The 12,319-nt window shown below is 40.1% G+C and overlaps 1 protein-coding gene across 1 annotated transcript in view; it reads right to left on the bottom strand.

Moving 5' to 3' along the window:
• LOC140513805 (uncharacterized) overlaps nt 1–12,319 on the bottom strand; it is a 65,819-nt gene that overhangs the window by 20,951 nt on the left and 32,549 nt on the right. Inside the window, 1 exon segment of the mRNA XM_072623802.1 lies at nt 1,707–1,856. Within this exon segment, the coding sequence (XP_072479903.1) occupies nt 1,707–1,856 (150 nt within the window).

Raw genomic sequence — 12,319 nt, 5'->3', positions numbered from 1 at the left:
CAGAGCCTGAAAGTAGGGGCAGAGGGGTCCTCAGGCCAGGGCTACCAATCCTATCATTGGTCTATCAGGATGCAAGCCTATTCTGGTAATTAAGAAATTACCATGTCTTAAGAAGAATGACAGTTATGAGGAACATAGTCCAGGACAACTTTAATAGGAAATACTAGTATGCTAGGCCTCTCACTATTATCCATAGAAACAGTGTATGAAGACCTGAGGGGAGAAAGCAGAGAGGGAAAGGAAGGAGTTAAACTGAAATATTTCAAAATATTTTAGCAGGCTTCCATTTCTGATTTTTTTATCAGAACTGTTAAAATGTATTCGAACTGACAGTTGGATTTTTTGCTTAATCTATATTGGGCAAATAAAATCACAGATCTATAAACTGGAGGGGCATCAGAAGCCATCTCATCCAACCCCCTCATTTTATAGAGGAGAAAACCACAGTCCACAGAATTGAAGTGGCTTTACCCAAGGATGTATAAGGCTGAATTTGAACCTAGGTCCTCTGACTCCAAAGCTATGTCTCTTTCCACTCTACCACACTAAATTCAGAGAAGTGCTGTGGTGTAACAGAAAAAATCTTGTTTGTCCTTTGTTCTCAAAGAGGACCAGTAGGAAGAATACCAGAGTCTACAGTCCTACTCTTCTATTTACTATATGATCTTAGATGAGCCTCGTCTCCTATCTATTACATTAGGATAGCAATAATAATAAATATTCAGTGAGATGATGGAATTGAAACCATTTTGTATCTCTGTGGTGCCACATGTACGAATCTGAGCAAGTCACTTTCACTGTTTCAATGTCCTCATCTAGAAATGAAGTCAATTACATGGGCCCTGAGGTCCCTTCCAGCTCTACATAGATCAATCAATCAATAAACATGTATTAAGCACTTACCATGTGTCAGGCATTGTGCCAAGGGCTGGGGTACAAAAAGAGGCAAAAGACAATTCCTGTCCCCAAAAATTTACAGTCTAATAGATCTTAAATTGTTGGCATTTTGCTCCTCCCACCGCCCCCACCTCCTGCAAAGGGAGGGGCTAACTGGATGCTAGGGCTGGTAGTTGCGGGGGGAAAGTAGGAGAAATGAATGGGTGTGGATAATCCTGAGAGTAGATAATCTTGAGTTGTCTGTGTCTTATGTGGGAAAAGGGAAAGATATTTTGGAAGAATTTGGAGGGAGGGGGTGATGAAGATTTCTTTTTAAGTTAAGGAGAATGGGGAGATAATTGAGGGCAGCTAAAAGAGGGACGGCTAGATAGCTCAGTGGACAGAGCACTGGTCCTGGAGTCAGGAAGACCACTTCAAATCTAACTTTAGATACTTCTTAACTGTGTGACCCTGGGCAAGTCACTTAACCTCTGCTTTAATCCATTGGAGAACAAAATGGTAAATCACGTAAGTATGTTTGCCAAGAAAACCTCATGAACAGTCAAGAAGAGTCTGACATGACTGAACAATGGGAGAGGGAGAGTGAGAGAAAATATTGGCAAAATAATTTTATATATCTGGGCCTCATGACTGATATACGTATGCCAAATTAAATTCACTTGGCCTCTTCACTTTCTAACACAGGGCTACCCAGTAGAATTGAACTGTTAGTAATTCTCAATGCTTACCATTAGCACTTTTAAGTTTCAATTGCTTACAATCTCAAATCTATTTCTCCCTGGGAACACATCAGTATGCTTGCCCATTACCTGTTTTTCCAATGGGGCAGGGATTTGGAGGATCTGGATAGCCCTGGTCCTCACTGAAGTCCTTGGGGATGTTGTCACCAGTCAGTTCAGCCACAATGTTAGGGATGTTACCATAAGGACCCAAATGCTGCAGACCTTCATGGGCACCACCTGTAAGGAATACAAAACATCCTCAGATGGATGTAGATAAGGAGCCCAGAAAAATAGACACTTACTTCTCAACAAGACTGTGTTCCCTCTTCAAGGATGTGCTGGAGCCAGTTTAAATAGGCTTTTGAGAGATGAATGTTAAATTATCAGTGTGAATATGTATACTTTGCAAATTGGCAAATATTATTCACAGCTTGATTTATTGTTCTGTAGATAATTTAGACGAAAGTGTTAGAAAATGCGAATAATGTAGATTAAATTGACAAAGATGACAAAAATGACAATAATCAATGCTGGAGAGGCTGTGTAATGACAGGTATACTAACACATTGTTGGTGGAGCTGTGAAATAATACAACCATTTTGGAAAGCAATTTGGAATAATGCAAGTAAAGTGACTACAGTGTCCATGCTCTTTGAACCAAAGACTCCATTATTGGATTTATATGCTAAGGAAGCCATTAATAAGAAGAAAACTCCCCAAAAACACCAAAATATTTACAGCAGCACTTTTTGTGATAGCAAAGAATTGGAAACAAAGTAGATGACCATTCATTGGAGAATTGTAGTAACGAACTATTATTATGCTGTAAGAAATGATAAGTGTGATAAATACATTGAAGCCTGGGAAGATCAACAGGAACTGATACAGAATCAAGAAAACAACATACACAGTAACCACAACAACGTAAATGGAAAAATTGAGTGAATGTAACAAAATTACAAAGATCAAAGAGGACTTGAATAAAAGAGAAGGATACTTGAGATAACTAGGATGATGTACAAAACAGAAGACATCAGTAAAAACTTCTTTTTTAAAACATCCAGATTAAATTTAGTGTATTGTTTGTATGGTTTTTTTTCTGGAGAGACAATTATTAATTAAACTTTTAGCAGCACACTCCTCTCCTGATGCCTTTTGAAAACCAAAACAAGTCCTATTCTCTCAGAAAACTTTTTCTGGACCAGCCCCAACTGATTCTATACCACATCTTCCACAAACTTAGAGATTTTGTGTTGTATTAATAAAATCATTGATTGAGAGGCAAAGGGATCTTTTCTCTGCCTTCTTAAGCAAGAGAAGACAATACAATTTAATCTTGGTCTTGATGACTCAGGTTCATCCTTACAAACCTTACATTGTAAATAGAAAAGGCCTCTAAGAAGCCATACCACCTCTTCCCTTGCTTCCCAATGAGCACACACTTAAAAAACCAAAGGCAAATGAAAGTTGATCTAACCTGAAACACATCAAGAGAAAAAGATCCCAAGAGCCTCCTTCACCCACCTTTTGGATCATTGTTCTCTAGGTAGATAAAATCCTTGGTGCTCCAACTAAATCCCATTTCTCTTTGGCCTACCTTCATAAAAACCATAAATCATCGTTTGTTATTTTCTTCCTCAGGATAAACAATATTATTTAATTTAGTCTTTCCTCATGGGTCTTCATTTCCACAGTCGATTAGTTTAATAGAAAGAGTGCTAGTTTTTCTGTCAAAGACATGAATTCAAAATCTAGCTGGGCTACTCATTACCTGTGTGACCACAGGGAAATCACTTCATTTACCTCAGTTTTCTCTTCTGTAAAATAGGATTGGAATTGTTATTAAGCCCCTTTCAGATGTAATAATCAGGCAGCTAGGTAGATGGAGCATTGGGTCTGGAGTCAGGAAGACCTGAGTTCAAATTTGGCCTCAGATATTAATTGTGTATCCCTAGACAAGTCATTTGACCTCTATCTTCCTCCATTTTCTGAGTTTTAAAATGGGAATAATAATAGCACCTACTTCGCACTGTTGTTGTGAGGATCAAATGAGATAACATTTGTAAAGCCCTTATAATTTCTGAAACATAGTAGGCACCTAAGAAATGCTCCCTCCCCCCTCCCCCCTTTGATCCAAATTAGTGTTGGGATTCATTCCTAGGAGAGATCCAGACAGAGATTCAAGAAGGGAAAAATCACTTGAGACTTCATGGAAAGGACAATGTCAGAACTGGATTTGAAGGAAGTAAAAGCAGGCAGAATGATGTAGTGAAAAGAGTAGGGCATTTGGAATCAGAAGACCTGAGTTTAAATGTCTTTTAAGCTGCCTAGTACTTTTGTTTCTTTGGGCAAGTTACTTACTATCTGTAGGCGCAGGTAGGTGATGCAGTGGATAGAGCACCAGTGCAGGAGTCAGGAGGACCTGAGTTCAAATCTCACCTCAGACACTTGACACTCACCAGCTGTGTGACCTTGGGCAAGTCACTTAACCCCAACTGCCTCATTCTGGGTCATCTCCAGTCATCCTGATGAATATCTAGTTACTGGATTCAGATGGCTCTGGAGGAGAAGTGAGGCTGGTGACCTGCACAGCCCTCCCTCACTCAAAACAAAGTCAAGTGCAAGTCATGTCATTATTTCTCTGATGGCATGGTCTTCTTCGGGAACGAAGGGCAAACCCATTGTATAGCAATAAATATTTTTTCATTGTTTTCTTCACATCCTTAAAATAACTCTATGAGGTAAGCAGAATAGTATCAATCATTATCCTATCTCAATATTTTAAGGAATCAAGATTTTATTTAGTGTAAATACACCCCCCACTGATAATGATCATCTCTCCAACCGTTGGCAAACAGTTTCATAAATTGCTATGGCTAAAAAAAAAAAAGTCATTAGTTGGTGGTCAAATTTTTGTACAACTTTCAATACAATAAGAGATTGGGTCATGAGTATGAACCACCTGGATCATTGAGAGGGCTAAGCCATTTGCCTCTATACTACATGGACCCATCCTGTGATGCTCAGTGGATAAAATGCTGGACCTGGAGTCAGGAAGATCTGAGTTCAAATCCAGCCTTAGATAGACATTTACTAGATATATGACCCTGGGCAAGTCACAGTTTCTCATCTGTATAATGGTAGCAATAACAGTAATAACACCGGCCTCTCAGAGTTGCTGTAAGGAAACATAAGATAATATTTGCAAAATGCTAGGAAATTTTAAGATGCTTGATAAATACTAACGTTTTTTGTTATTGGATCTCTGTTAGGTGGGAAGTTACAACTTCTGTTAATGTGACCGCCTTCCCCTTTCTAATTTAGAGCTTCTAACAGGAACATACAGTATAGAAAGGACACTATTCACAAGTCCATTCATTTTCTAGGGATATGTGAAGCCCTGAGGACTGTGTTTTATGAAAGCCCAAGTAATCTCTATAAGGACACTACCAGCCTATAAAGGAGGAAGTGAAAAAAGGTAGTAATGCTGAGCTCTACTCTCTCTTTATTTTGCAATTCTTCTAGTTATACAGTGTTTTCAGTTTTTGCAAAATGTTTCCACATTTTTGATTTTGACTTACTTCATTGAAAAACAACACATACATTATCAATTTCTTAATCTGTCCAAGGTAGTTTGTCATTGCTGTTCATTCAGTCCTGTCAAGCTCTTCATGTGAACCATACTGTCCATGGGGTTTTCTTGGCAAAAATACTGGAGCGGTTTGCCATTTCCTTCGCCAGTGGATTATGACAAACAGAGATTAAGTGACTTGCCCAGGATCACACAGCTAGAAAGTGTCTGAGGCCAGATTTGAATTCAGATCTTCTGACTCCAGACCCAATACTCTATTATCCACTGAGTCATCTAGTTTCCTCCCAAAGTAGTGCAAAAGAAAAATGTCCTGCCTTCATGAAGCTTTCTCACTAGTAAAGATAAGGAAATATACAAGTAACCATAGCACAGGATATCTAGAGAATCACGATGGAGGACAATGCCTTCAACTTGGTATTAAGAGCAACTTGGGTTTGAGTCTTATCTTGTATGACTCCAGGTGAGTGAAAACATCTCTGATCCTCCTCTTCCTCATCTGTAAAATGGGGATATTACTAGAACCTTCTTCATAGGGCTGTTGTAAAGATCAAATGAAATCATGAGATGATCCCATTAGACAATGAGCTCCTACAGGGTTTGTTTTTGTTCAGTCCTATCCAACTCTTCATGACCCCATGTGGGGTTTTGTTGGCAAAGATACTGGAGTGGTTTGCCTTTCCCTTTACCAGCTCATTTTACAGATGAAGAAACTGAAGCAAACAGAGGTTCAGTGATTTGCCCAGGGCCACACAGCTTGTAAATATCTGAGTTTAGATTTGAACTCAAGAAGATGAGTCTTCCTGACTCCAGTGCTCTATCAGATTATGACAACTAGCTGCCAATCCATGAGGGAGGCACTATCTTTTGCCTCTTTTTATACTCCCAGTGCTTAGCACAGTGCCTGGCAGATAGAAAGTGCTTAAGAAATGTGACTGACTTACTAACTAATGTTCATAGTGTACTTTGTAAAACCATGCTAGTCATTTTATTCATTCAACAAGCACTTATTAAAAGTCTGTGTGGTATCAGTTATGGACATTATTTGTCTATATAACTCAGTGCCTAACACAGCCCTGTGCACATAGTAGGTGCTTAGCAAGTTATTGTTTAATAAATATCATTATTAGAATACAAGAGTGCAACTAAAGATAGAGTACTTTGGGAGTTCAGAAGTGAGAGTGATGACTTCTGACTGGACATCAGGGAAGGCTTCATGGAGTAGATGACATCTGAACTGCGGTTTGAAGTATGGATAGAACTGGATCAAGAGAGTTTGGGGCAGAAGGAGTGGGGTTGGTAGAGAGTCAAGGCAAAAGGAACAACATGAGCACACTAGCAAGAAAACCTGCACCATTCCAAAGAAGTATGTAGGGCTAGTATCCCCGATTTACAGATGAGAAAACTAAGGCCCACAGAGGTTAGATAATTTGCTTGTGATCAGGTAGTGATGCCCAGCACAAGCATAATAGGGCCCTACAAGCATCTTCTTACTTTGTTTTCCACTTCCAAAGAATGGTTAGAGCCCCAGAGTGTCCATTGGTCAAATGAGATCTCCCAAAATGAGAGTGGGCTCAAGAGATCCAGGGGGCTTAGTCTCCTAAAACAATTCTCCTTACAACAACTCACCATGAAGATTCAGAGTGACTGAAGCCAAGTCCTCACTCTCGGGAGGCATTGGCAGAATCCTTCTAGGATGGGACCCTGGCCATTATTCTTGCTACTGTCGTTCATTAATGTCTGAATGCCAGCTCCATGCCAGCAGGTTTGCAGCATCCAGACCCAGCCCCTAGCCTGCAGACTTTCACTCACAATGTGGTAACGCCCTGACAAGCTCACAGCCAGCCCGCCAGTCAAGTCTCATCAATAAACCCTCTCTGCTTTGACACCAAGGCTGCCAGTTGGGCTGGATGACTGGACATCAGCGCTGGACAATAATGAAGAATTGTAGTGGGACAGGCAGGTGCCAAGTAACCAGTCACCCACATCATAAAAAGGGAGTTCCATGAGGGCAGCCTGGCAGAGAGTGGGTGCAAGCTCCTGAATACCAGCCATTCAGCTAAAGGGGAAAAGATCCAACAGTTTTCAGTTATGTTACCCACAAACAGCAGGCACTAAAAATACAGCCCCTTCCTTCATTCTTCCAACCATCCTGGGTATACCATTTCTATTATGGTCTAAAAAGCTCAAGAAATCATATGGGTTATTAAAGCCAGCTCCTTGAGCCCGCACCCACCCATGGCACTTCCCAAATATCCTTGCTAGTGGGCAGAGGGTGCCAGCCTGAGATACCCAAGGGACAGAAAAAAAGGATCTGAATTAAGAGAAAGGAGAAGTCTTATGCTCAAGGAATCCGAGGCAACTTTCATCTTTCAAAAACCCAAAAAGCAATAAATAATCAAAGGAGATATGAGATGGGTGACAGCAATTCCATTCAATTCAATAAACATTTATTAAGGATGTAGCAACACTGTATCTTTACAAAGCCCTCTCATGCTTGCCTTCTTTGCTCTCTTAACAGGGCTCCTTTCCCTAGGATTTGGATTCTGCCTCCTCATGAAAATCCTTATCTACTTTCCATCAGCTGATCAACAAGCATATATTGAATGCAAAGCACTGTGCCTAAAATGTAAATTCAAAGACATTATATTTTAATTATATTTAATTATATTTTACTTGTGTGTATGTGTGTATGTGAAGGGGCAGAGTATCACAAGCACAGAGATAAGTCAATACAAACTATAGAGAAGGTCATCTCAAGAGGGAGAGAACATAGACACCTGGGATGATTTTCCAAGGGCCAAGTATAGGAGGTGACACCTGAATTGTTCTGAACATGACCCATTGCTATATATTACTCCCTCTCTACATACTTTGCATTCTATCAGTCTGGCTGTCTCTTGTTGCTCCTTACTTTCAATATCCTTTCTTGTCTGTATCCATGCCTAAGCGCTGGCTGGGATACATTCCCTCCTCATTGTTGTTGTGTTTGTCCTTTTTTGAAGGAGACAATGACATCAGGGATTGATGACATGACTTGCAGTTGACCTGGATTTGAGTGAGGGAGAAATGTGCAAGGTCACCAACCTCACTTTCTTCTCCTGAGCCATCTGGGTCCAGTGACCAGATATTCATCAAGATGACTGGAGATGGCCCAGAATGCAATGGGAGACCCTGGGGACCCTGGCCCTTTTAGGCTGAGGCCTTTTCAGGTTCACACTTTGAGTGAGGTTATAAGAGCCCTCTTTAAGAAGTGAATCAATGGATGACATCCGTCCTCATAACCCCTGCTTCAAATCCCTGGTTGCTTTTAAGACTCAGTTCAGGCACCACCTTCTGCAAGAGGACTTTCCTAGTGCCCAACTCCATCCCCTTCCACCCCACCTGCTCATGCCTTCCTTTCCTTGTATGTGTTTTCTATGGGTTTTGCAGATGCCTGTCTATATACATGCAGTATCCTCTATTAGAATGTAAACTCCTTAAATGTAGGGACTGTTTTACTGTCTTTACACCCATGGCATGAGTCACAATGCCTGGCACAGAGGAGTCATCAATCAGTTATTTTGCATTTATTAAGCTCCTATTATATTCTAGGCAATATGCTAAGCACTAGGGATTGGTGTGTGTTTGTCCTTCATTGCCGAAGAAGACCATGCCATCACAGAAATGATGATATGACTTGCACTTGACTTTGTTTTGAGTGAGGGAGGGCTGTGCAGGTCTCACTTCTCCTCCAGAGCCATATGGATCCAATGACCAGATATTCATAAGGATGACTGGAGATGACCCAAGATGAGGTAATTGGGGTTAAGTGACTTGCCCAAGGTCACACAGCTAGTGAGTGTCAAGTGCCTGAGGTGAGATTTGAACTCAGGCCCTCCTGACTCCTGCACCACCTCTAGACACTGCACCACCTAGCTGCCCCAAGCACTAGGGATACAAAGAAAGGCAAAAGACAGTCCCTGTTCTCAAGAGCTTACAATCCAATGGACCACAACATGGAAACAAACACTCAAAACTAAGATAGATATAGGAGAAACTGCAGGCTGAAAATTTCATAAATAATTATTGATCTTGACCCCCCCCCCCCCCCAAGAAAAGACATCTCTTCCCATTCTTTTGTGCTGGGGAGGATAGAATGTCAAAATGTCAAATTGAAATAGAAGTAGAACTAAACTGTATGTCAGGATCTCTGCAGGCTGAATATTCACTTAGAAAACCATACAGTAACATTATCTATGTTTCACTCTATTTTTATTTGTTTTGTTAAACATTTCTGAATTACATTTTAATCTGGTTCAGGCTGCACTCCAGCTGCATGAGGCCCACAGGTTCATGTTTGACACCTCTGGCATGGAACATGCTTATAATGTCAGATTTTTCTAAATGCAAAATTAGTTTTGCTGAACTTTTTTCCTCTTCCTCCTCTTTTTCTTTTTAAAAAATTTCTTTGTTAGAAGAGATGACTCTGGGTAGGAGAGGGAGAAGAAGCCTAGGCAAGGTAAAATAAAAAAATATCAATAACCATCTATTTCAAAAAAATAAATGGTGTTGAATGGTCAATTGAAGGAAGATAAAGATTGTAGGAGGTAGTAGTAAGGAAACAGAACCTACGATCCAGGGAAGAGCCAAAGGGGAAAAAAAGTAAGCATGAGAGGGCCTCCTTAGGACATAATATTCTAAGAAACTTCAAACTTGACCTTGAAGTTTATATGGCAGTATCTGATTTGAATACATCCACCCACTCTTTCAAAAACTACAACCACTTCCCAAAGATTCAAATGCTGATAAGACACTTTTCGGATTTTCTGGTCCCTTATGTCTCTTCATTCCTTCTTTAGGATTCTCATTACACATTAGAACCCCAACTGAAGAGAGTGGGGGAAGGAAGAAGGAAAAAGGAAAGAGGGACAGAGAGAGAAGGGGAGGGAGGGAAAGAGAAAGAGGAGAGAGAGAGGGGAGGGAAAGAGAGAGGGAGGAGAGGGAAAGAGAAAGGAAGAAGGGGAAGGAAAGAAGGGAGAGGAAAGAGAGAGAGAAAAGGGAAGGAAGGAAGGAAAGGGGAGAGGAGAAAGAGAGAGGGGGAAGGATGGAGAGGAGGGAGAGAGAAGGAGGAGAAGGAAGAGGAGAAAAAACATAAATTAGTCCTCCTTTATTATGTAGCTTTTCTTAAAAGGTTGAAAAGACTGGTTAGCATGAAGTTTATGATTGTCTATGGAGTTCAAATATGTGCAAATGCTTTCCAAAATTAGCACAAATACCTTATATATCTGTGTAGAAACTAAGCTAATGGGAAGAAAAAATTAGGAAACTCATTTATTGTGTTTTTCTCTATACCCTTATCCTTTTATTATTTTGTTAGTTCGATTTAAAGCTTTCTGACTTGATCTCCAGTAAACACATATTCATATGTCAAAGAAATAATTTTCATTTTTAAGGACTATATTCAATCCGTAAAATCAGAGTGTTGGATTAGGGAATCTCTAAGGGCCTTTATAACTCCAAATCTATGATGCTATGATCCTAAGACATATCCTTTTACAAATAATTACCATATCCCTCCTCATAAGCAGAGCCCTGGTATTGGGTGTTTCCAAGAATTCCTGCATTGTGGCAGCCAAGAGGGGCCTAATATTGTAATGGCACCGAGGTCATCATTTCCATTTCAATTAAAGTTCTCATCTATGATTAGTCCAATTGACTTTGGGGGTCTGATCTAATTTCTTTCTAATTTTAACTGGTTAGGTAAGTGCTGGATAAGTGGTACAGACATTAAGTGCTATTGGGGAAAATAACAAAAGAATTATCTTCAGCATGGAAACCTAACTATATAACTCAGTAGCTAAGTCATAGAGAGCAACCCGAGGTACAAAGATGGATAAGTGATTTGCCCAGAGTCAGTATGAGTGTCAGAATTTGAATGTAGGTCTTCCAGACTCTACACCCAGTTTTCTGTCCATTATGCCATCATACTTCTATAGAATAAGAAACACAAGTGATAATCACAAGAGACAATGAGAATGTAACCCTTCACCTTTAAAGAAACTATCATTGCCCATGCTACACTGGTGGCCAAACAGTGCCTGAATTGTTTAGTGATGATGGCTGGCATCGGATCATCCACATTCTCTTACCCATGACACCATGGCACAAATCGAGTTGATTAGGAGAAAACAGACTACAGATCTACTCTGGGTAGTCTGTATATTCACCATCCCTTAAGGCCAGGAAGCCGAACAAGAGGGCAAATTGCAACATAGCTCTATCAATGACTGACCATTCACAAGGATGCCACCACACATTTTCAACTTTGGTATATATCACTGATCTACTGAGATTCACTGGGGCCATATGGCACTTTAAAGGAGAAATATGAATTGAGGTAAAATGATGGGAAATTGAAAAGGAGAATTTGCTTCTCAGCTGTGGCTTATTAACAAGTATTGCTCTTCATTTCATTCTCTTTTTTTCTGCAATGTTGCCTAAGAAGCCCCAGAAGGAAGAGAGTTCATTCTTATTGGGGGGTCACTGAAGACTTCAGTGAACTCAACTTAATATAAGCATTCTCTGTGGCATGCAAACAATGCAGGCAGTGAGAAAAGAGCATAAATGGATTGTTCTTGCAGCTTTCACATCTCCATATGGTCCCAATTTATGATCATAAGCAGAATTGTTTATTTTTTTAAAAGCTTTTTAGTTCACTTTTAAGGTATTTTGCTGAGGCACAGCCTGCTCTTAAAAGAGAGAAAATGTGTGTTTTTTCCGAAGTGCTGTTTATTTTGGCTGTTTACTCATTTGCAAAAGTTCAAAGGTTATTCTGTGGATTTTACTAATTTTCCTGCAGCAGCCACAAGACCAAGAGGGGGAAAATTTTTTTGCAGGGAGATACTTTCAGGGCTGCCATGAATTTGGTAAGCTTTGCAAAAGCAATTTTGAATAGGTAATTTGTTAAAGTCCCCTCAGTCACTTAATTTAACTTTATTTGCCGTCTGCAATGAGGTGTCAATTTGGCAGTTTGTATGGTGCCCAAAGATGTTTGTACACGGCGGCCAAGGTCTCTCTTTTCGGTGCTTGAACTTTCACAATTCACCTCATTTGATATTTGCTGAAAGAC

This window comes from Notamacropus eugenii, chromosome 7 (genome assembly GCF_028372415.1).
Source record: "Notamacropus eugenii isolate mMacEug1 chromosome 7, mMacEug1.pri_v2, whole genome shotgun sequence".
Taxonomy (NCBI): domain Eukaryota; kingdom Metazoa; phylum Chordata; class Mammalia; order Diprotodontia; family Macropodidae; genus Notamacropus; species Notamacropus eugenii.
This window is presented reverse-complemented; position numbering and strand designations above follow the sequence as displayed.